The 25,784-nt window shown below is 47.9% G+C and overlaps 1 protein-coding gene across 1 annotated transcript in view; it reads left to right on the forward strand.

Annotated features, from left to right (window-relative positions):
- Positions 1 to 18,702, forward strand: part of TPGS2 (tubulin polyglutamylase complex subunit 2) — a 94,498-nt gene extending 75,796 nt beyond the window's left edge. Inside the window, exon 7 of the mRNA XM_075932771.2 lies at positions 18,549 to 18,702. Within this exon, the coding sequence (XP_075788886.2) occupies positions 18,549 to 18,659 (111 nt within the window). The 3' untranslated portion in view covers positions 18,660 to 18,702. The remainder of the gene's footprint in view (positions 1 to 18,548) is intronic.
- Positions 18,703 to 25,784: the final 7,082 nt, after the last annotated feature.

The raw sequence follows: 25,784 nt of genomic DNA on the forward strand, positions 1-25,784 counted from the left end.
AAGATGGAGAAAAAGTATTCTCCTTGACTTCTGAGGATAGGACAAGAAGCAATGGGCTTAAATTGCAGCAAAGGTGGTTTAGGTTGGACGTTAGGAAAAACTTCCTAACTGTCAGGGTGGTTAAACACAGGAATAAATTGCCCAGGGAGGTTGTGGAATCTCCATCACTGGAGATATTTAAGAGCAGGTTAGACAGACATTGACCAGGGACGGTCTAGATGGTGCTTGGTCCTGCCGGGAGGGCAGGGGACTGGACTCGATATTTGTCAAGGTCCTTTCCAGTTCCAGTGTTCTACGATCGTATGATTTTCATCTAAGGATAATGTTCACTAGCTGGTCTGATGGTTCCCCGCATTTGGGCACATGCCAGTACCAGTGTTCATGATCTGCAGAAGCATCGTAAGGTCAATAGTAGCTAATGTTGGCTCATCAAATGCTGGTAGCTGGACCAATGACACATTTTTCTCAAGTCAAGACTACGGGCTGCTTTTTTGGGGTCTGTCTCTGACCATCCATCCACGTTCAAGAGAGAAAGTAGGGCAGGTGCCAGCTCCTATTTTGTCAAACATTGGACGTCACCATCTCTGGCTTGGACAGTTGCTGTCGGATTGCTGAGTCTTTGACAATCAGGAGGTATCGCTTGTGCTGTCGGCTGCTTCTTTTGTTTGATTATTTTCTTGAGATTACACCTTTGATAGTCTCCTGCAGGTCTGTCTCCCCCTTCGCAGCCTGCTGGCTACAAACTGCTTGGTTTCCCGGGTGCCATTTCATGCACAAACCTTCTGCAGTTTCAGGTAGAGCCCCCAGTGCATGCTGCAATGTTCACATGTGGCTGTCTTGCCTGGGCTTGTCCCGGGTGCAGTGTTGAAAGGATTTGCCATTCCTTGAGTCTTAAAATATCTGGGACAGCAGCTTCCTCTTCAGTCATATGCTTTGCAGCAGTTACTTTGTGGAGATCTGTGGCTGAAGGCTGCCTTTCGGACATTTGTTCCGTCAGATGTGGCGAGACAAGGTGGGTGAGGCATATCGTTTATTGGACAAACTTCTGTTGGTGAGAGAGACAAACTTTCGATTCCCACAGAGCTCTTCTCCAGGTGTGGCGTCAGGTAATACCTGGAAAGAGCCTTATCTTTTGTGAAAGAGATTGGTGCTTCCCACAGTCTTTCTTAAGAGAGAGCTTGTTTGCCAAGTTATGCCATGCACCGCTGAAGGATCTGACAGTTCAGTACACATACTAGCCCTGAGTATTAGTTAAGCCATGATATCTATCTAGCCTCTGTTCCTCCAGAAGTCTGGCTTCTGCTACATTTACACAACCCCGTCCAGCATAATTGACAGGACCACATTAGAAGTCCAGTAGAATCGTCTCTGCAAATGTCTCCGGTTCACAGTTATGTTATCACTTCTCTTTGCTGCTCTGTAAGAACCTAAGAACATACAGGGTCAGAACAAAGGCCTATCTAGTCCAATATCCTCTCTTCTGACAGTGGCCAATGCCACATTTCTCCCAGGTAGTCTGACAGTACCTGGGAGAAATGTGTTAGGGTACGTCTACACTAGCCCCCTAGCTCGAATGAGGAAGGCTAATGAGGAGTACCAGTTAATTCGAACTAAGGGGTTTATCTGGGAATCCCACTTCTCTGCCATGTGTAGAAACGGGCTGTTACTTCAGGCTAGTCAGTTTCCAAAATGGCGACCGGCCAGGAATATGCTAATCAAGCGCAGGATATTTAAATCCCGCGCTTCATTAGCAATTTTGGTCGCCCTCATTAGCCTCCCTAGTTCGAACTAGGGGGCTAGTGTAGACATACCCTTATATAGTTTCCACAGACGATACATGTGTCAGAACAGTGTTATCCTTGGGTAACGAGTGATCATGGGTCGGTGGAATGATTGGTTGCTGCTCGTGAAGCCTGCCAGCACATTTCAAATACTGGGATCATTTCATAGCTAGGGGTTTTATTATCTACAAAACTTCATAAAATTAGCAGACAGAAAAAGTGCAGAAGGTGGAAGGTGAGGGGCTGGGGGCAGCCAGCCCTCCGCACCACCCAGAGTTCATCGCCACCACTGTGCCCCCAACTCCCGCCAGCAATTTAAAGGGCCTACAGTAGCAGCAGTGGTGGCTGGGAGCCACAGGCCCCTTTGAATCACTGGACCCCAGAGCAACTGCCCCTTTTGCTCCCCTGTTGGCGGGCCTGCCAATCATTCCATTCTACAAATAATGACCAATTTGTTCATGCAGGACGTGGTTCAAGCAAACTCAGATGGTCTTGTGGTTAGATTTGTGCTTTAAATGAAGGCAGAAATGGGAAAATGCAGAAGATATATCACCTGAGGCGACGTATTTCCCATACTGTCCAAAGCAGGACTCCTTTGAGCGCACAGTTGTATTATCAATCGCATTTAGAAGGTTTCTGCTAAATTTGGGTACAATTAGACTATAGCACTTTGAGTTATTATGGCCCCTCTGGGGGTATGATGATTTTTTAAAAATTGGATTCCCAATCGTTGTAAACATTATGGCCTGGTCCACACTAGAGTGGAAAGTCGACCTAAGAGACGCGTCTCCCATTTGTTGGAGTCGACATATCTTAAATTTCCAACCACACAGCGGGATGCCTATGGGAACTAACGCTCCCATCAGCTTCCCTTACTCCTCGTGAGGAGCAGGAGTACTGGTGCCAATGGGGGGAGGCAGGGTACTCTCTGAGTTCAATTTAGCATGTCTTTGCTAGACCCGCTAAATCAAACCCCGGAAGATCAACCGTGGCAGCATTGATCTTCCATGTAGTGCAGACAAGGCAGAAGTGACATAGAAAAGCTGCACCATTTCCAGCATCTGTATCCAGTCCACCCTGGGGATGGTCACCAGAGATGTGCCTAACATGTGTTAGCATTGATCATTTTCGAGCTGCTGGATTACCCTAACTCATTAATAAGACCCTTTTTAAAGTCTGGCTGGTAGACAAATAAGAGGATGATAGATTAGCAGCAGGTCTCGCTTCTTCTGTTCTCTCCTTGATGAGACAATTATAAGGACATCCTTAAAGATAAGGGTTTTCTAAGCCCGAAGGGATGTTTTGTTGTCTAATAGCCCACCTCCTCTTTTTAAGAATGTATTTTGTTGATGAAGCATGATGGTTCTCGTGCTTACAGCACTGGACTGTGGGTCAGGAGACCTTGGCTTAATTCTGGCATAACTGGGAATCTGACGCCCCAGATTTATTTGTTTTCATAGTCTAGGCTGTGCAGCCCCAGTGAATGAACGTTGTAACTTAGCAGGTATCCCATAATTTCTGGTATTGGGCTCATCTACCAGCTATTTGGGATCCACAAAATAACACATCTTAAAACTCTGCATAATGGTAGATCTGGAACGACTGGCATCCTAGCCTTGCTTGCAGCACTGGAACATTTTGTCCAACCAGCAAGAGAAGCGTGTTATTCATTTGTAGGCATTCACTCTCCATCTACAGGGCAGCCAGTAGAGTGTATTTCTAGGGATAGTTCAGCACCAAATTCACATGCAAATAAGAACATAAGAACGGCCATACTGGGTCAGACCAAAGGTCCATCTAGCCCAGCATCTTGTCTTCCCAACAGTGGCCAATGCCAAGTACCTCAGAGGGAGTGAACAGAACAGGAAATCATCAAGTGATCCTTCTCCTGTCATCCATTTCCAGCCTCTGACAAACAGAGGCTAGAGACACCATTCCTGCCCATCCTGGCTAATAGCCACTGATGAACCTAACCTTCATGAATGTATCTAGTTCTTTTTCGAATGCTGCTACAGTCCTGGTCTTCACAACATCCTCTGGCAAGGAGTTCCACAGATTGATTGTGCGCTGCCTGAAGAAAAATGCTGGGCTACTGAGCTTTGAACTGAAAAACTCCCTGCCACATCCATTTGCCTGAGAAAAGTCCACTCCCGCCGCTCATTTTACTGGTATAATTTCAATAGGAAATAGCCTTTTTTGGTATTTCATAGCCGCAGTTTCCCAGCATAATGCTGCACAACCAAGCCAGCTGCCGCCAAGTGATAAACCAGACTGTGTCCGGACACGAAGCCAACGAGAGTCTGTTTAAGCCAGTCGGGTTAGAATGCTGCATCCCTCCGTGAGACAGTACCCTTTCATAACATTTGTTTGAATAAGAGTAGTTAGTAAGTTTGCGAGCTGGATGCATATTGTTTTCCTATTTACTTTGTGTGTGTGCGTATCTGTGTCTGTACACGCACGGCAGCTACCTAGACGGATCCAATTATAAATGTACACACGCACATGCCTCCCACGTTGTGCAACGCAGGAGTAGCTGTCAGAAGTTATACAGCCTCATCAGGTTTTCACCCACACTTATGTACTTCCTCAAGAGGGAGGGACACTTTGGGGGGTTGCGGGCAGTGGATAAGGGCTGTCCTTCACTATGTATGTATATGATCCATTAAAATGGGGGGTCTGATCTAACTGGAGCGTGCAGGTGATGCAAGAACTACGACTTACAACATTACATGTGTGAGAGGCTGTGGCAGGCTACTCCTGCCTGACCCTCCCGCAGGACCTCTTAAGGCTAGGCCCTCCGGCCTGAGTCCAAAACACAGTTCAGGGTTGTAGCGGGGACGCACCCCAGGCAGGGGGACCCGGGCCCACCCTTCTCCACCGGGTCCCGGCCCAGGGCCCTGCGAGCGACCAGATGGCGGGTCACTCCCTTGGGAGGGCAATCCGGCCAAAATGCACCAAGGTTCTCGGGGCGGGAGAGGTGGTTCCCGCGTCTGCCCTGGCCCATTTCCTACCTGGTTCCCTGGGGTTCCTTCCCACGTGCTCCTCCAGCTTGCTGCTCCCCCTGGGCCGGCGTCTCCTCAGCGGGCAGCCTCTGGGATGCACCAGCTCGCCTCCGTGTCCCTACCGGCCTCATCTGGAGTCTCTGGTGGCCGCTGTGCGGGAGCTCCCTTCTCTGTCCCCTTCCCCTCCGGCTGCCACCGCTGGCTGAGTCCTTCCCCAGGCTTTTATAGTGGAGCTACAGCCTGGGCATGCTCAGTGGGGCTACGAGGGAGGGGCCTCTGCAGCCAGGTAGCCCTGGCTGGGCCCTGCGGGTTCAGTGCGGGGCTGCCTCGCCACATCTCAGAGGCATATAATATAGACATGGGCGGCAGGTGGAAGCCCAGTGGGGAAGGCAAGCCCCGGCCCCGCCCCTTCCGCCTGAGGCCCCGCCTCTGGAGCTAACCCCGCCCACCCTCTGCCTGCTCCTGCCTGGCCAAATGGAGAGTCAGGGCTGCCGTGCTGCAGCCCCGGCCCCATCCATTCCCAACAGCCGGTGGGGGGCGGCAGGCTGCTGGGCCAAGACCCCATCCCTCCCCAGCAGGGTGGGGAAGCCAGGCTGCCACGCCAAGACCCCGTCACTCCCTGGCGGCCGGGGAAATCTGGACTTCCGCACCATGGCCCCAGCCTTCTCCACTGGTGGCCCCAGCCCTAGGCGGTCTGGCGTCTAGACAGTTTGGGTCCCAAACGAAAGAATTTGCCGGACTAGGGGAGGTCCCTTACCACCGGCCCCCAAGCCCGTCCCCTGCTGCCAACAGGCTGCTCTAGCAGTCAGAGAATGTCCCCCTACCCCTGCAAAAATTATTGCCCACCCCTGCTTTATAGCCTGAGCTATGAGAACGTCCAGACAGGGTCAGACCAAAGGTCCATCTAGCCCAGTGTCCTGTCTGCCTGTGACAGATGCTGTAGAGGGAATGAACAAAACAGGGAATCGTCAAGTGGTCCCTCTCCTGTCATCCATTCCCACCCTATGACAAACAGAGGCTAGGGACCCCATCCTGGCTACTAGACATTGATGGTCCTAACCTCCATGAATGTATCTAGTTCTTTTCTGAACTCTGTTAAAGTCCCGGCCTTCACAACATCCTCTGGCAAGGAGTTCCACAGGTTGACTGTGCGCTGAGTGAAGAAAAACAGACAAATGCACTTTGAACTTCAGTGCTGATCATTCACTTCCCCATACTAAGCCTATGCCAAAACTAGCATGAAAATCTAAGATCTACTTCCTTTTGTTTGTTTTAAACCTGCTACCTATTAATTTCATTTGATGACCCCTAATTCTTATATTCCTTATGTTATGGGAACAAGTACATAACTTTTCCTTATTTGCTTGCTCCACATTTGTCATTATTTTATGGACCTCTGTCATATCCCCCCTTAGTCTCCTCTTTTCTAAACTGAAAAAATCCCAGTTTTTTAATATCTCTTGATATGGCACCTGTTCCAAACCCCTAAACATTTTTGTTGCCTTTCTCTGAACCTTTCCCAATGCCAAGAGATCTTTTTGGAGATGAGGCAACCACATCTGGACGCAGTATTCAAGGTGTAGGCATCCCATGGTTTTATAGAGAGGCAATAAGATACTTTCTGTCTTATTCTCTGTCCCCTTTTTATTTATTCCTAACATTCTGTTTGCTTTTTTGACTGCTGCGGCACAGTGCGTGGCTGTTTTCAGAGAACTCTCCTGTCTCTGTGACAGATGCTGCAGAGGGAATGAACAAAACAGGGAATCATCAAGTGGTCCCTCTCCTGTCATCCATTCCCACCCTATGACAAACAGAGGCTAGGGACCCCATCCTGGCTAATAGACATTGATGGTCCTAACCTCCATGAATGTATCTAGTTCTTTTCTGAACTCTGTTAAAGTCCCGGCCTTCACAACATCCTCTGGCAAGGAGTTCCACAGGTTGACTGTGCGCTGAGTGAAGAAAAACAGACAAATGCACTTTGAACTTCAGTGCTGATCATTCACTTCCCCATACTAAGCCTATGCCAAAACTAGCATGAAAATCTAAGATCTACTTCCTTTTGTTTGTTTCTACTTCCACAATGATTCCATGATCTCCCTCGGAAGCCAGCTGGCTCTCAGCTAAGGCTCTAGTTAAGTGGTCTCAAGCCACTGCATGGGCCAGCGAACCACACCCAGCAGGTTTGGAGGTTACACTAACCTTTGGCCTGCCGCTGGTTTAACTCCTCCCCTTAGCAGCTGGACCGCTCTCACCGAGCCCCTCTCTGGCTGCAAGAGTCTGAGCACAGCCCTTGCTTCATCCTAATCATGTATCCCTTCATTTGGTCTGCCTTGCACTTTCTTGCTCACTCTGACATATCTGTGAACTTCAGTCGCACAGTTGCTGGGGCAATGCACAAGATAATTACCTTTGTATTCCATGCAGCCAATCTAGCTTAGAATGGGTTTTTTTTACAGAGTGAACTGAGGAAAGAAATCCGTTGTGCAATTGGAAATGCCCCTCTGACAAGGGCTGGGAATTTGGGGGCCGTGGGGAAGCATATTTTTCATTTCAATGGCCTGCACATTCCCTGTAGATGTTTATTGCTCGCTAGCGCCCAGGTTGGTACATGGTTTGCCAGATGCTCAGGCTGTACTGCAAAGAAAGCCTCTGGGAAGCCTTGCAAATATTATGGGAGTCTCATAACACTCCACAGCCACTCAGCTGCATGGAGAACCCACAGTGTATCCTGGGAGATGTGGTCCAGCCAGGAAGATCAGTCCATACAAGAGAATGGGGGTATAAAGGTCTCGGAACTACAGTTCCCATGAGGACCCACCATAGCTCAAATACAAAGTAAAATACTCCGTTTCAATTTTCCCAATTGAAAATTCTGCTGTATCTGACCCTCCTCATTTTGAGCAAATCTCATCTTTGACGGTAAAATAGTTCATTCCAAATTGTTAAACCAGCCCTAATTACACCCGTTGCTCAGAACAACTTCCAGCACATTCCACCCACCACGCTAAAATGCTGCATGGTGCTAGCAGCATTTTCTAATCACACCTTCACTCTTTGTCAGCCGTTCCCAACTTGAATCTCTATAGAACTATGAAGAGTTAGCTGGGTTTTTATTCCAGCTTTTATTCCTTCTCCCTCTCTGACGCCTGTTCTTAGTCGTCTTTGTGCAGCTGTCTCCTGCTGATTCTGCTCACCCTCCAATGTTCTTAAAAAAAAAGGCAAGCCCGACTCCAGATATCTCATCTAAGAAAAGAACATCTCCCGCAACAGCTCCCTGGCTTCCCCATCCTTCCCTGGTCTGCTGATTGCCTCACGCTCTTTGGCTGTGTCTAGACTGGCCAGTTTTTCCAGAAAATCAGCCGCTTTTCCGGAAAAACTTGCCAGCTGTCTACACTGGCCGCTTGAATTTCCGCAAAAGCACTGACTTTCTACTGTAAGAAATCAGTGCTTTTTGCGGAAATACTATGCTGCTCCCGTTCGGGCAAAAGTCCCTTTTGTGCAAAGCTTTTGCGCAAAAGGGCCAGTGTAGACAGCTCAGATTTGTTTTCCGTAAAAAAGCCCCGATCGCGAAAATGGTGATCAGGGCTTTTTTGCGGAAAAGCGTCCGTGCCAATCTAGACACTCTTTTCCGCAAATGCTTTTAACGGAAAACTTTTCCGTTAAAAGCATTTGCGGAAAATCATGCCAGTCTAGACGTAGCCTGTGTGTTCTGGAGGCGGGGGGGAGAGGGAAGGGGGAAGAGAAGGGGTTTTTATAGCACTGCAGTTTTAAGGAAGGTTTTATTTTTAAAAATGGTGCAATGACTCTTGGCCTTTGTTTAGCAGCTTCAGGATACTCTGGTTTGTGCGGCTGCTTAAGATCAATAACAACTGTTCCATCTATGACTAGCAGCCTCTTATTCCACCACTCTTGAGTGGATTCTCTTAATCTGCCTTTCATCCTTCCTTCTCAGCCTCCCATGCAACAAGGCATAACACACCTCCTGCCACACAGCCATAATTGGGGGTGGATAGCGCTGAATTCCTTTCTATTCACCCCAACTCATTCCCCAGGAAACTCAACACCTCCTCCCAGAGGGGCCTCCAATTGTTCCCACTGGAGTAGTGACAGCAGGGCTGTTGTCATCCTTCTGTCCACCTTCTGAAGTACAGCCCTGGAGCTCTGAGCTCAGGTGAGATCTCAGAAGCTTAGCCGTGATGGTTGGATGGGAGAGTCCTGGGTAAGCCAGGGAACCGCAGGGAGTGGTGTCAGTCTGTAGGTGGCGCTGTTCCCTCTCATCTGGGGCTTGAACCTGAACAGAAAGTTTTGGGTCTCAGAAACCTGTGGCCATGGGGAAGTTTGGATTCAGATTTATAGTGTGGTGACTTTGCCCATCTTTATAGAGAACCTTCATGGATTTCTTATCTCTCCAGCACCAAGTCTGGCCACTACCTCAGTTCCCCTCTGGTCCAGTTTCCCGCTGCTGGTCGAGTGCTTGGCTGACTTCATTTCTCCCTCTGGCTTCATCCCTTCGGGATAACCAGAAGTCTACATGAAATCCTGGCCTTGGCCAGCCATTCATCACTCTCTCTGGTTCCTAGTGTCAAACTAAGGCTCTTCTACAGCCCATGGTGTCCATGGTGTTCAGTCTGAAGCAGAACTGAAGAGAACGAGCCACATTATTCTGAAAATGTAAATAATTTTGTGAGCCCACTAGCCATACTCAACCGGCCAAATAGACACATATAGCTAGTGGCTAGCATGTTGGACACAGTTCTCCACTAAGTGCCAAGGAGCTGAGCATGTTATTTCTCTTTATACTTGCGGTTGTGGCTTTTACCCACAAAGCTTTGTTTTGGTATGGAAGAAGGTGCCTGCTTTCATTCTCAGCCCATTTGCGCTCCCTTAATACCAGCTGCTATTGTGGCTGGAGGAATTAAGTTAAACTCACCCAGCTCTTGATCTTCCAGCCATTAGAGAACACCAGGCCATGTTGTATGAGGGTCTCAGGCTGTGTCTGCACTGGGAAGGGTTGGCAACGAAAGTGCTGACGACATGGAAATGTTGCCAAAAGTGAAAACTGGTCAAACTGTTTTTTCAGCTTTCCATTATCGACATTTCATGGCCACATTGGTAGCACCCTGAGGGCAGCCAGAGCAAAGCATCGTGGGTAAGCATCCCATGGTGCAGTGTGGTGGGAAGGCGAAGTTGATCCCTGCGCTTCTTGGAATTCTCATAAGCAGCTCTGTGAGCTCTCCGTGCTGAGGTGTTATCTGATCTCAGATTGCTTATACGTTTCCAGTAACTACCTTTTGGACTGAGAGGTCTTTGGCCCAAGATCAGGCCCAGTATTCAATTATTCTACAGTTAGGATCCCTGAGATGCCCAGATGCAACATTCATGCTACAGGAATTCTTGTATCATTGCAAATCTAGTGGATGGATACATTTCGCACAGTCACAAACACCCAGATTTCATAAGATAAATAGGAAATGTACAGCTGTATTTCCCTCATACCACTCCTTCTAGACCAGCCTGAGGTGTTAGCCATCATCTTCCTCATCTCCTACAACTCCCCCCCTCGTCACCAGTGGCCTCCCAAAGATGACATCTCCTTCTACCGCCACTAGGCTGAGATGCCGCTTTTCTAATACGTTACGCTGACATTGTGATGTTTGATGCATGGTCAGTAAGGATGTTTCCTTTTCTCCCTAATTGTATTTCCGCACCTTACAACTGGCGAAGTGTCTTTTTCCAAGAAGTTAGTGTATCATTGATCTCAATTTATTATCATATGCGTGTCAGTTTGGGTATGTCTACACTACCCCGCTAGTTCGAACTAGCGGGGTAATGTATGCATACCGCACTTGCTAATGAAGCCCGGGATTTGAATTTCCCGGGCTTCATTAGCATAAGCGGGGAGCCGCCATTTTTAAATCCCCGCTGCTTCGAACCCCGTGCAGCGCGGCTACACGGGGCTCGAACTAGGTAGTTCGGACTAGGGTGCCTATTCCGAACTACCGGTTCACCTCGTTTCACGAGGAGTACCGGTAGTTCGGAATAGGAACCTAGTCCGAACTACCTAGTTCGAGCCCCGTGTAGCCGTGCTGCACGGGGTTCGAAGCAGCGAGGATTTAAAAATGGCGGCTCCCCGCTTATGCTAATGAAGCCCGGGAAATTCAAATCCCGGGCTTCATTAGCAAGTGCGGTATGCATACATTACCCCGCTAGTTCGAACTAAGAGGGTAGTGTAGACATACCCTTAGTTACCATGGTTCTTTTATGGCTATCTATCACATTTATTATTTCTGTCCTACCCAGTTATTCAGACTGGTTTCAACTGGTTAGTTCGGGTTTTTCTAAGTAAAGATGTACCTGCTAAGTTTGAAGATATTCTTGGAAGTGCCTATACCATGTAAAGTCCCTGTTTTACTGCTACCTATCTAGATGGAAGGTCTCCACTGATGTGCTCTCTGGGTGAAAGGTCCCAGACAAAAATCCTAACTTTGCCTTAGATCAACATACAGCACATGGCCTGAGAGTCTTTTGTGTTACAGCTAAACTGCGAATATAAATCTACCATAGCTTATTATAATAAACATTTAATCAAAACCATAAGGGAATACTAAATGTATATGGGTATGTCTACACTACAGCACTAATTCGAACTAACTTAATTCGAATTAGTTAATTCGAACTAAGCTAATTTGAACTAACGCATCTAGACCTAAAAACTAGTTCGAATTAGCAGTTTGCTAATTCGAACTAGCATGTCCACCTTGAGTGGACCCTGAACCGAGGTTAAGGATGGCCGGAAGCAGTGCCGGCAGGGCATCAGGTTAGGACTTAGTGTGTGGAGCTGCTGTCTCAGGCTAGCCGAGGGCTGCGCTTAAAGGGACCTGACCCCCACCCCGGACAGTTCTCAGGGGTTCCCCATTCGCTTGTCTAACTCGATGAGGGACAGCAAAGCAGTCCTGGCTTGGAGTGCCCTGAATGCCCACACTCAGCACATCACAGCACTCGGCCATCAGCCCGGCTGCACTTGAGCTTCCACCCCGAGGAGCCCTCAGAGCCACCCCAGTCCTCCCCATCGGGGGCTCGTACCCCATTCCTCCCTCACCTCCTTCCACTTACCCCTCCCAAGCCACTATTCCTGATGTACAAAATAAAGGACAATTGTGTTCAAAAATAGAAACTCTCTTTATTGAACAAAACTCGGGGAGACTGGGAAAAGGAGATGGGAGAGGGGAAGAGAGAGGGTGGGAGAGGGGTGGGCAACTAAAATGATTCGGGGTTTGGGACAGGTCCCATATGAAGGGAGGCTAAAGAGACTGGGACTTCTCAGCTTAGAAAAGAGGAGACTGAGGGGGAATATGATAGAGGTCTCTAAAAGCATGAGTGGGGTGGAGAGGGTGCATAAAGAAAAGTTCTTCATTAGTTCCCATAATAGAAGGACTAGAGGACACCAAATGAAATGAATGGGTAGCAGTCTTTAAACTAATAACAGAAAGTTCTTCTTCACAAAGCAAATAGTCAACCTGTGGAACTCCTTGCTGCAGGAGGCTGTGAAGGCTAGAACTATAACAGAGTTTAAAGAGAAGTTAGATTAATTCATGGAGGTTGGGTCCATGGAGTGGTTTTAGCCAGGGAATAGATATGGTGTCCCTGGCCTCTGTTTGTGGAAGGCTGGAGATGGATGGCACGAGACAAATGGCTTGGTCATTGTCTTCAGTCCATCCCCTCCGGGGTAGCTGGTGTTGGCCGCTGTCGGCAGACAGGCTACTGGGCTAGATGGACCTTTGGTCTGACCCAATACGGCCGTTCTTATGTTTTTATGTTCTAAGCTCAGGGATCAGGGTCGGGGGTCTCACTGGACCACCTTGATTTTCATGCAGACCTGCTCCTGGGTGGCCAGGCTGGCAGCTATCCTGCCCTAGACGGCCACTTTCCTGTGCCTAGTGCGGAGGTCGTGGACATTGGAGGCTTCCCCCCAAACCTGGATGAGGTCAACGATCTCCACACTAGACCAGGCGGGTGCCCGCCTCTTGCAACCCCGGGGAGGCTTCTGGGAGCTGCCAGCCTGGTCCTGGGACGAGGCGGAGGGCTGGGTGGCAGTGGGTGTCCGGCTTGTGCCGTGCCAGGTGCAGGGTCTGCTGGCTGGGTGCTGGCAGGCTTGCACCTGGCACGGGCACCGTAGCCAGACCGTGCCTCTTTAAGGGCTCTGAGGCCGGGAGGGGGGCAGAAGAGTTTCCCTGGTGGTGCCCAGAGTGGCCATGAGGGAAAGCTGGGGAGGGCTAGCCTCCCACTAGTTCGAATTAAGTGGCCACACAGCCCTTAATTCGAACTACTTAATTCGAACTAGGCGTTAGTCCTCGTAGAATGAGGTTTACCTAGTTCGAATTAAGTTCGAACTAGCGGTTTGTATGTGTAGCGCCTATTAAAGTTAATTCGAACTAACGGCTGTTAGTTCGAATTAACTTTGTAGTGTAGACATACCCCAAGTCTGTAGGTAAGCAAGCAGGATAGCCGTATAGACTACATGCCCCCCTTTGACGCGGTGATTTGTAAAATGAACTCCATCACACAGATGCGGATGTCAATGGTCAGGTGTTTGTAGGGATGTTTTCAGCGGTATGTAACCTCCACCGAGGAGCATCATATAGATGATACTTTTGATAACTGTAACCTTATAGAATCCTAGAACACTAGAACTGAAAGGGACCTCAAGAGGTCATCGAGTCCAGTCCCCTACCCTCATGGCTGGACCCAGTACTGTCCATCCCTGACAGATGTCTATCTAATCTGCTCTTAAATATCTCCAGAGATGGAGATTCCACAACCTCTGTAGGCAACTTATTCAAGTGTTTAACCACCCAGACAGGTAGGAACTTTTTCCTGATATCCAATCTTGTTGCAGTTTAAGCCCATTACTTCATGTCCTATCCTCAGAGGCTAAGGAGAACAATTTTTCTCCCTCCTCCTTGTGACACCCTATTAGATACCTGAAGACCACTATCATGTCCCCTTTCAGTCTTCTCTTTCCAAACTAAATAAGCCCAGTTCTTTCAGTCTTCCTTCAGAGGTCATGTTCTCTAGACCTTTCATCATTCGTGTTGCTCTTCTCTGGACCCTCTCCAATTTCTCCACGTCTTTCTTGAAATGCGGTGCCCAGAACTGGACATAATACTCCAACTAAGGCCCAATCAGCACAGAGTAGAGCGGAAGAAGGACTTCTCGTGTCTTGCTCACAACACACCTGTTAATGAATCCCAGAATTACGTTTGCTTTTTTTGCAACAGCATCACACTGCTGACTCATATTTAACTTGTGGCCCACTGTGACCTCTAGATCCCTTTCTGCCGTACTCCTTCCTAGACTGTTGCTTCCCATTCTGTATGTGTGAGACTGATTGTTCCTTCCTAAGTGGAGCACTTTGCATTTGTCCTATTAAACTTCATCCTATGTACCTCAGACCATTTCTCCAGTTTGTCCAGATCATTTTGAATTATGACCGTACCCTCTAAAGCATTTGGGACCCCTCCCAGCTTCGTATCATCTGCCAACTTAATAAGTGTACTCTCTCTGTCAATATCTAAATCGTTGATGAAGATATTGAACAGAACCGGTCCCAAAACAGACCCCTGCGGAGCCCCACTTGTTATGTCTTTCCAGCAGGATTGTGAACCATTAATAACTACTCTCTGGGAACGGTTATCTAGCCATTTATGCACCCAGCTTATAGTAGCCCCATCTAAATTGTATTTTCCTAGTTTATTGATAAGAATATCATGCGAGACCATATTAAATGCCTTACTAAAGTCTAGGCATACCACGTCCACTGCTTCTCCCTTATCCACAAGACTAGTTATCCTATCAAAAAAATAAAGGACATTTCTTGATTCCCCATGAAAATTAAGGTACTTTGGAATAATACAGACATTTGGATTTGTGACAGGACACTCCAAGGGACCGTATTGGTATCTACCTTGATTGATTTTGATTGGTTACCACACAACATTGGTCAAAGGTAACCATAGGTAACCACTTAGTCAACTTCACTAGGCATGGTGATTACTTATTCTATGACTCCCCTTCCAGTAGTTCATACAGAACAGTGTCTATATCAAACAAATTACATTTACAGATGTACTTCACCTCTGTTTTCAACCCCCTCAACAGCTTGGGGTTTTCCATTGGGCTGTTAGTCTGTACAAAGCTTATTTGATTAGCTATCATAGGCCTCAGGACTTAAACTAACTTGCCAAAGCTAAAGTCTTACAGGATACAAGCCTGTAGGTTCCTTGCATTGCTGCTGCATCTAATGCAAAGCAGAATAAAAATGAAGCAGAAATAGAGTTGCAGGAAATATAAGAAAGGCAAACTAGCCCACCAGCCACAGAGGAATGCCGAAGTAGCATAGCACTCTTCCCAGCCTTCCCCCTCTAGCCGCAGTCTGCTGTTCGTAGCAGGACAGAATAGGAACATTTCAATGATTTGTCCTTTGTTGATTCCCCAAAGGGAGCTGCTCACTCAGCTGTCAGATACTTCCTGGAGCTTTGAAAGGGGAGGGGCACATGCCTGCAGGGCAACAGAGATCACAAAACACCGAGCACAGCCATCATGGGACGGCATTGTGGGGTACTGGCAGAAGCCAGTTCTTTTGACAAAGCAAACAGCAGAGTCTACACTAGCTCTTTGTTGACAATTTAGGGAAGGGAAAAGAAAAAAGTCTCTTATGAGGATGTAAGTTTTTTGTTGCCAAAACTGGATGCTTTTCCCTGCAAAGGTTGCATTGCTGTGTGGACACACTCCCTGTTTAGTTGACAAAAAGCAAGTTTTGGTGACAACATTTAGTAGTATAGACAAAATCTTAAAAGTGAGGGGCCTTGGGGTAGGCAGGATGTCTCTCGTTCACGGCATGTGTGGACTGGGTCTCTCTGTTCCCGTGCTGTTAGTGACAAGATTCAAACTCTGGTCTGACAACGCCAGGTATTAAAAAACCATAAGTCAGGATCCCCAGGATCATGGGATCAGCTTAAAGATCATGGAATCTTCTGAGATCATTTGCAGGGTGGGGGGAAGGCTGGCTGAGCTAGTCATAGATGGGTCTTGTGGTGAATGAGCTGGAATCAGTGAGCTCTGCAGTTGGCTATGTCACAGGCTTCCCCATGCGATGCTGGGCAAGTCACCGTATCCCATTTGCCCAGCTGTAAAGTGAGGCGAATGGTGCCTGGCTCCTACCATTTTTGTGTCTCCTCCATTCAGAATAGAGTTTATGTGGTGCCCCGCCCAAGGGGGCACTGATAGTGGGTGGAAACTCTTGATGCTAGTGGAATATAAATTTTAAAAAACCCTAATAACTGGAGATATAGATCAGAAGAATCCTCACCCATTCCCCAGTCTGATCTCCAAACTTCCTAGTCTGCTATGATGGGCACAGAAAGAAAGACTATAACAAAGTTTGCCTTATCAGACTGGTCCATCAAATCCAGCCTCTGGCCTCCCTTCGTGGCCCAATGCATGATGTTTCAGTGAAGGATGAAAGCTGAGGCAATGCACCTTGGAGTAGTGCAGTGCTGTCTCTGACAGCAAATAGCTGAAACCCTGCCTCTCAGCCTAGACCAACATAACCTCATGCCTCGGGAATCTTACAGTGAAGGAGAAGGGGACTTGTAACAGGGCAGCCAACCACTGAAGCCAAAAAGAGCCATAGACAAGTCCTCCAGGACGCTAGAGTGTCAATGGAAATAACCAGCCAATCAGGGGCCAACGAGGCCTACAATAAGGACCAAAGTCAGCTCAGTGTCTCTGGAGCCCCGAACCAGTGAAGACTGGCTGGCTATAGGAGCAGCAGCACTATGGAAAACTCTGTGTGGGGATTATGGTGGACTATATGTTGAGACTGAGATAAGGCCCTAAAGTAAGGGTGAGGAAGCTGTCTCCAGGAGGGGAAGCCCTGGAGGCACCGCTCTTGAACAGAGATGGGGCAGCAGACTAAGGACACTCAGGGCATGTCTACCCTAGGACATTATTTTGAAATAACTTGTTTCAAAATAATAACTTCAGAAATAGCATATCCACACTACAGGGAAGCCTCAAAGTCAGTCTGAGGCAGGCTCCCTTAATGTGGACACGCTTTCTCAACTTAGAGCCCCAGGAAGCACTGGGGAGTAATTAGTTTGAATGATTCTGGAGAGTGGCACCAGAGCGTCCACACGACCGCTATTTCGAAATTAGCACTATTCCTTGTGGAAAGCAGGAGTTATGATTTCAAAATAACCAGCCCGTTAATGGGCTTGATAGTGTGGATGCGCCACTTGTTTTGAAATAAGGGACGTTATTTCAAATAACTCCCTAGTATAGACCAGGGCTAACAGAGGCACTAAGATGGGCCCTGTTAAGTGAGTACCCTGGAAGGGGTTTGTATTTCACAGAAGGGTGTGCCTTGGCTGGAGGTCTGAGTAGCCTAAAAGGCTTTGGACTCAGGGAATGCAGGCACATGCACTTGGCCAGGTTGGGGGGGGGGTCTTGTGGGGGATGAGTGCTGCCCTATCACAGGACTTGATTTGTGTTTCCACCTTGATAGTAGAGCAAGAAGGAAAGTTTTCTGGACTTTGGGACTTTTACTTGATACCGATTTTCCCTCTCAGTGTCCGTCAACTCAGACTGACCCCTGATGTTGGTAAAACCAGACACCTTGGACATCCTCGGAGAGAGAGTATGGTCCTGCCCTGTGAGGCACACACTGGCTGTGTCTAGACTGGCCAGTTTTTCCAGAAAATCAGCCGCTTTTCCGGAAAAACTTGCCAGCTGTCTACACTGGACGCTAGAATTTCCGCAAAAGCACTGACTTCCTACTGTAAGGAATCAGTGCTTTTTGCGGAAATACTACGCTGCTCCCGTTCAGGCAAAAGGGCCAGTGTAGACAGCTGAGATTTGTTTTGCGCAAATAAACCCCGATCGTGAAACTGGCAATTGTGGCTTTTTTGCAGAAAAGCACGTCTAGATTGGCACGGATGCTTTTCCGCAAAAAGTGCTTTTGCAGAAAAGCGTCCGTGTCCATATAGACGCTCTGCTTCAAAACTGCTTTTAACAATACGTTGTATGTTTTCAGTCATGCGAATGGGCATTCTTATACGGCTCTTTGTGGCTCACCTGTTCTGAATTTTGATGTAGTTTGGCTCTGGTTTAAAAAGGTTGCCGACCCTGCCTTAGGGTCACAGACCATTATTCTGTGGCTTAGAAGCATCTCTCAGGTGCAGAAGTTGGCCCAGTAAAAGAGATTTGCTCACCCACCTTGTCTTTCTGACCTCCTGGGACCGATGTAGCAACAATTACACTGCGTGCATCAAAGTTCTTGGTGGTTCTTCAGCCTCATTCTCACTAAAAGCAGCGTTAACCCCTAGGATCCCAGAGGCAGGGCCATCAGTAGGAGAATGGGGAGCCTGGGCAACCCCCCAGGTGTGGGGCCCAGGGCAACCCTCTGCATGCCCTGCCCCACTCCATCTGCTCCACCCCTACCCCGCTCCTTCCCACCCCTGTTCCACTGCCTTGCCAAAAGCCCCCTCCCCTGAGCTCAGTTGCTTGTCCTCTATCACCCAAAATCCTTTCCAGAGTCACTGCTTTCCAGGAACTAGTCCCCGTTCTCTAGGTGAGGGAGATAATTACTTTGATTATACCAGGCCTAAAGAAGACCTTAAAATCTTGTCTCCTTCACCACCAACAGTCAGTCCAATAAAATATATGATATTACCTCACCTAACTTGTCTCTTTTATGTTCCAGGACCATCATGCCAACAGCACTGCAAACAAAATGAGAAAAATGTTGTTACCCGTACCAGCCATAGATTTTTCCCTGACATGTTTAGCTTCCCTTATCAATTTCATACACTAAGTTCTAATTTATATTGATTGCTATATTGATCCACCTTTTTTTGTTTTATAATCTTTATTTATAATTGCTTCCTTCACTTTGCCACTAAACTAGAATCGACTTTTAGCTAAACGTGTTCTTTCTTGATTGCAGCCATCAAATAAATATTTTTCTAAATTATCTCCCCATTTTCATTCAGATTTTTTTCTCCATTTTATTCCTCACTTTCTACAGCTTTGGTCAACTGGGCCTTTGGAAGTCCCAAATATATGTACTGCTGTTTTCTTAGACCAGGCTTCATTAGTCCTCAGTTTCCCTAGATTGAATGTAATCTGGTCATGATCATTTGTCACTAGGCAACTAGCAACTTCTAATGCAGTGATGAACTCTTCTGTATGCAGCATAAAAAGATCCAGAACAGAGCTTCCACATGCTGGGTGCGCTATTTTAGAAAATCTATCATTTTAATGATGATCTACTACTAACTGCATGACACTTCCAGCCTATTCCTTTTCACATAGTACAGACAGGTGCTTAAGGAGACATTTATCCTGTTCTGTTTGGATTCAGTGGTCCCTAAAAAAACCCTCCACCAGCCAGTACCCCTTCCTGGCCAACACAGAGCCCCATACCCAAAGAAAAGTAAGGGTGGCAATTGAGAGAGTCCAGAGAAGAGCAAGAAACATGATAAAAAGTTTAGAAAACCTGACCTCTGAGGAAAGGTTGAAACTGGACCGCTGTGTCTAGACTGGCAAGTTTTTTGATTTTGCAGAAAAACTTGCCAGCTGTCTACACTGGCCACTTGAATTTCCAGAAAAGCACTGACGATCTAATGTAAAATCATCAGTGCTTTTCCGGAAATACTATGCTGCTCCCGTTCGGGCAAAAGTCTTTTTCCGAAAGACTTTTGCGCGAAAGGGCCAGTGTAGACAGCATAGTACTGTTTTCTGAAAAAAAGCCCTGATCGTGAAAATGGTGATCAGGGCTTTTTTGCGGAAAACCGCGTCTAGATTGGCCACGGACGCTTTTCTGCAAAAAGTGCTTTTGCGGAAAAGCATCCTGCCAATCTAGACATGCTTTTCCGAAAATGCTTTTAACGGAAAACTTTTCCGTTAAAAGCATTTTCGGAAATTCATGCCAGTCTAGATGTAGCCGACATGTTTAGTCTTGAGACAAGAGAACTGGGCAGGGGACCGATAACGGTCTTCAAATATGTTAAGGGTTATAAAGAGGAGAAGTAATTAATTGTCCTCTGTGTCCACTGAAGGTAGGACAATTGAGAAGAGGGTTAATTTGCAGTCAGGAAGATCTAGGTTAGCTATTGGGAAACTTTGGAACCATAAGGGTAATTCAACTCTGGAATAGCTTCCAAAGGAGATTGGGGAATCCTTCCCATTGGCGGTTTTGATGAACAAATTGGACAAACAAGGCCAAGATGTTTTGTGTGATTAGAAAATTAACGACTCTATCTTCTGACCATATTCCTCTAAAGTCTCACCTCTTCTGCAGTTGCTAGTATCCTTAGAGTCCCAAATGTTGTCCACCTTGTCTGGAAAATTGCATCTATTCTCATGGTCCTTTCCAGCCCAACATTTCTGTGATAAGATATTGTCCTGCGTTATCAATAATTCTCAAACACTAAGCATGCCACTCTCTCTTTTACCTCCTCTGTCTTCCCATACAAGTTGTAACCAGTGATGTTTACAGTCAGATCATGTGAACCATCCCATCAAGTTTCAGTGATGCCGTTGATGTGAAATTCCTTCTTATCAAGGATAATTTCCTCTTGCTTCTTACCTCGGCTCTCAGCAGTGACATTAAGCTTTGATCAATCCCTACAGATGTCTAATATCTAAAAGGGTGTCACAAGGAGGAAGGAGAAAATTTGTTCCTCTTGGTTACTGAGGACAGGACAAGGAGTAATGGGCTTAAAGTGCAGCAAGGGAGGTTTAGATTGGACATTAGGAAAAAAATTCCTAACTGTCAGGGTGGTCAAATATTGGAATAAATTGCCAAGGGAGGTGGTGGAATCTCCCTCTCTGGAGATATTTAAGAACAGGCTAGATAGACATCTGTCAGGGATGGTGTAGACGGAGCTTGGTCCTGCCTTGAGGGTGGGGGGCTGGACTTGATGACCTCTCGAGGTCCCTTCCAGTCCTATTATTCTATGATTCTATGTGGCTTTGGCTCAAAAGGAAGGGGGAGGATCCCCTACACTGTTTGCTGTCGCACCCGGGGATTTGATTTGAGGTTTCTCACGCAAGCAGCGATCAGGCATGACCAACCCAGCTTAGCTTTGAAACCCCGATAAGATCGCAGGCCCAAGTGGAATGGCTGAAGGCAGAACACGGCAGAGGCTAGAAACGGGGGATAGAGATCTAGAGTCGGTGGTGTGACGTACAGAAGCGTTCTGCTATGCATGAATGTGCGCGAGATATGGTTAAGAATAAAAATGCTTGCACAGATAGGGGAGTTGCTTTTCATCCAAGACGTTATCAGATCTGGAAACATGCTGAATGTGTGAGTTAACGGAGTATCGATCTCTTCAATCTGTTCTATCTATTATTGATCTCGTATGTGTGTCCCACAGGGGCACTTGTATTCGCTCTTCAAATCCGTATAACTGCCTAGTTGGCGTAAATGATTAACTGATGCTTAATGGATGAAGGGAGAGCTGGAGAAATGAAATGTAAGTTACCAGCCCTACTCCAACCCCAAGTTATAGATTTTCCTCCCATGCTCCCTCCCCCAACCCCAGATCCCGGCTCATTCTCCATCAGCGAGCTTATTGGGAGTATTTGAAAGAGAGTTTTTCTGGGCTAAAGGAGCTCCTGTCTGCTTGGGGAGAGTCGAAGGGTCTGAAAGAGAACGTTACAAGCGCACTCCAGGTTCACGCTGCAGCTGATCACAAGTTGCGAGCATCCGGAAAATGTTTTCTCCGGTAAAATCAGGCAAACTTGTGTGGTGACCCCAGTGTGTTATATGCAGGAACTGGGACTCGGAAGAGAGGGCAGAGACAGAGGGGATAGCCAAAGACTCCCCAGCATCAAGCACCAAGAGACAGGAGGTCGGAAAAGGGTCTCGCAAGAAACTAAAACAATTTCCACTGCCCTCCACCTCCAAGTGAGACCAGGCTTGTGAACCCAGGAAGGGCAGAAAACATTAGAAAATTGCATCAATTCGACATGGGGGGGGCAGCATTTGGGACTCAAGGAATCTGGTCAGGCGTTAGGGTTGCCACCTTTCTAGCCACACAAACCTGAACACCCTTGCCCGGACCCATTCCCTGCCCCTACCCCAAGGCCCTGCCCCCACTCATTTCATCTCCTCTCACTCTCCTCCACCCTCACTCACTGTCCCTGGGGTGGGGGAGGGGGCGAGAGGGTAGGAGGGAGCTCTGGGCAAAGAAAAGAAATTACAAAGGCAACGTCCCCTCTCTGGATATTCACATCTCCACCCCAAATGCTGTGAATGAGCCACTTCCACGCTGCCTGATTTTGCTTCATTCACACAAGCCACTTCTTCCTTATATAGACCCCCTGCTTTTGTCACTTCCACCCCAATTCATCTGATGAAGTGGATTTTACCCACAAAAGCTTAGTCCTTAATAAAACTGTTAGGCTGTGTGTTAGGCTCCCGCGCCGACCTGAAAGCCCTTTATCGACCTCCCCATTATGCCTCGTAGGATGAGGTTTACCGAGGAGGTCGATAAAGGGCTTTCATGTCGGCGCGGGAGCGTCCAGACTAGCACGCTGAGCTGACAAACAGCTGATCAGCTGTTTGTCGGCTCAGCGCGGCAGCCATTTAAATTTAAATGAAGCCGCGATTCTTTAAATCGCGGCTTCATTTCCCTTTGCCAAACAAACAAATCTACATGGCTCCGTCGACAGAGCCATGTAGTTTAGGGTACGTCCAGACTACATGCCTCCGTCGACGGAGGCATGTAGATTAGCCAGATAGGCAGAGGGAAATGAAGCCGCGATTAAAATAATCGCGGCTTCATTTAAATTTAAATGGCTGCCCCGCTCTGCCGATCAGCTGTTTGTCGGCAGATCGGGGCAGTCTGGACGTTCCCCTGTCGCCAGAAAACCCTTTTGTCGACCGCCCCGTTATGCCTCATCCCACGAGGCATAACGGGGCGGTCGACAAAAGGGTTTTCTGGCGACAGGGGAACATCCAGACTGCCCCGATCTGCCGACAAACAGCTGATCGGCAGAGCGGGGCAGCCATTTAAATTTAAATGAAGCCGCGATTATTTTAATCGCGGCTTCATTTCCCTCTGCCTATCTGGCTAATCTACATGCTCCGTCGACGGAGGCATGTAGTCTGGACGTACCCTTAGACACACCCTTAGTCTCTAGGGTGCCTCCATGTGCTGTCTCCTTGCCTGCAGACCCTGCTCCTGCAGCTCCCATTGATCAGTGATGGAGAACTGTGGCCGGTGCAGGACTAAGGATGTTAAATTTAGATTAATCAACTAATTGAATAGTCGATGCAATTTGCATCGATTAATTCAATTAGTCGGTAAGGGCACCTCCACCTTTGAAGTGTAGTAAGTGTCCTGCCGGCTCTTGCTACATTTCAAAGGCAGAAGCGCCGCGGGGCAGTCCCCCACCAGCCCCATGCTCCCCACATGTGCTTTACTTTTGCTCCACTCTTGCTACATTTCAAAGGCAGAAGCGCTGCCAGTTCCCTGCTGCGCCCCTGTCCTGCCCCCCCCACGGAGATGGGGGGGGACCAACTTTTCAGCCAGCTCCCTTCCTTGCTGCCTCTTGCTGATAGAGGTAGCAAGAGGGAGGGGGAAACGACTAGTCGAGTTGACTATCCAATAAGCATGTACTATCGGATAGTCGACTAGTGGCTTACATCCCTACACAGGACTCCTTGTTGTTTTTGAAGTTACACTCTGAAAATTCCCAGGTTCTATAATTCTGATTTCTTTTCCAAGGGGAAGCCAGCCTGTTACCAATCAGCAGAGAAGGGTCACTAGTTACACATTTTTTTTAATTCAGGAAAAATGGAATTAGCAGACCAAATCAAGAGTCCATCTAATCCAATGTCCTGCCACCAACAATGGCCAGTAATATGTTTCAAGGGAAGATTATGGCTATACGTAACTAAAAAGTTACTTGTCCAGAGGGGAAGTTTCTTCCTGATCTCTGTTTAGGTAGTTGTCATCGTGAACTCAGAAGCACGGGGTCTTATGTCTTATCTAACATAAGTGTTGATGTTCTTATCCTTATTTATTAATTTTCTAAGTGTCTGGATGATTGATGAAGCCTGCTAAGCTCTTGGTTTCAATGCTATCCTGTGGCAGTGAGTTCCACAGGACAACAATACGCCCCAGGGAAAGAAGAAAAAGCATTTGTTTGCAGTATTTTCAGATTTGTTCCCAGTCAGTGCCATGGAAAGTCCTCTTGTGGGGGGGGGGTTAAATTTTATTTGCTTTCTCTCATTTCTTTGATGCATTTCATAGAATGGGGTTTTCAAAATAAATCAGAATATAACAGGAAAAAATAAACAAGTTCCCAATTTTTTTCCCCAGCTATATCAAAACACTGGGTCTGGGATCCAATGTAATGCACAGTGTCTTCACGGTGCTGCTATACCTCAGTGCCAGACACTATAGGCCATTGAGCTTGGGGATAGTCAGCGGCACTGGGAAAAATCATTAATAGTCCCTTCTGACCATGAATGAGATGAAACTCATGGAGTCTCCATCCCTAGCGGTGTTTAAATCTCGGCTTGACAATGCCCTGGCTGGGTTGATTTAGTTGGGATTGGTCCTGCCTAGAGCAGGGGGCTGGACTTGGTGGCCTTTTGAGGTCTCTTCCAGCTCTATGATTCTATGATTAAACTGAAGGGAATCTGACTAAGTAGGGCCAGGTTGGAGAAGGGAAGGGGAAAAGGTGTGAAAGGGGAATCCCAAGCAGAGGGGGGTGTAAGGGAGGGTACCTACGAGCCCCGGGGACGAAAGTCGGAAAGAGGAGAACTGGCAGAGGAGCCGGGGTCAGCAGATCTGCTCTGCAGAACCGTCTCCGGGGGGATGAGCGCAGGGATTCTGAAAGCAGAGCCAGTGCAGCTTTTGAAAACACCTCCGGGAGCAATAGCACCCGGGACAGATGATCCCACAGGCCTCTGGCCATGATGATAATCACACCGAGCAGGTGAGCCTGCCCTTGGCACCAGCCCGCTGGGGAGCCCCTGCCTTGCTCCCGGTTCTGCAGTAATGTAAATGAGCTGCAATCGTATCTGCCGAGGGGTGGGGTTCTTGCCAAAACATGCCAAGCCAATGAGCCGTGTGCTCGGAGGAGCAGAAGGAACCTTAGCGTTAGCGAGGGGTTATATAATTCCTCCGGGGCTGGCCGGTTGGAAGAGCCGGAGTGCAGGCTAGAACCGTGGAGGGGGCCTCTTCAGCGCCAAGGTATTTCACAGCAGTGACATCCTCTGCTGTAGATTATTATGCGTGTTGCCCTAGACCCCCCTGGGAGCCAGGAACTGCTATTCCTGCCCCCAAGGCACACTCGCTGGGTGGGCGCAGCTACGTCTTTTAGGGAAGGACTTTTCCAGCTTGGAGAGGTCCCAAACCAGGCAGCCTAAATCCGTGCTTAGGCGTCCAAGAAGTGGTCTGATGTGCAGAGATCAGCCCAGAAGCGCCTCACGGGCCATTCAAAGTGCACACAATGCTCAGCTGGGAGGCAGGGCATCCCACCGGCTTGGAGGCAAGAGGTGGAATCAGGCGGCCTCTGGTCTCTCCCCTGGCTCTGCCACTCATGCCAAGTAACCCTTCCCCATCTAGGACACTGCACGATGAAGTGAGGACCAATGGCTGCTGATGAGAGTTAGCACAAGTGTGTGTCTGCATGGGCAAAGATCTCCCATCTCGTAGCGGGAGTGCAGCCTCTGACACTGACTGCCTGTATGACCCTGACCAAGTCACTTAACCTATCTGTGTCCCAGTTCCCCTTCTGTAAAGAGGAGTTGAAAATCCTGTCTCTCATCCTCTGTCTCTCTTGTCTAATTAGATGTAAGGACCTCCGGGGAAGGCACTAGATTTTCCTGTGTGTCTGGGGAGTGCTGATCTCAGCTGCAAATTCTAGGTGTTGTTCTACTGTAATAAGAAAATTAAAGATTTCCTGGCATTCC

The sequence above is a fragment of the Pelodiscus sinensis genome, chromosome 6 (assembly GCF_052426305.1).
Source record: "Pelodiscus sinensis isolate ZL-2025 chromosome 6, ASM5242630v1, whole genome shotgun sequence".
Taxonomy (NCBI): domain Eukaryota; kingdom Metazoa; phylum Chordata; order Testudines; family Trionychidae; genus Pelodiscus; species Pelodiscus sinensis.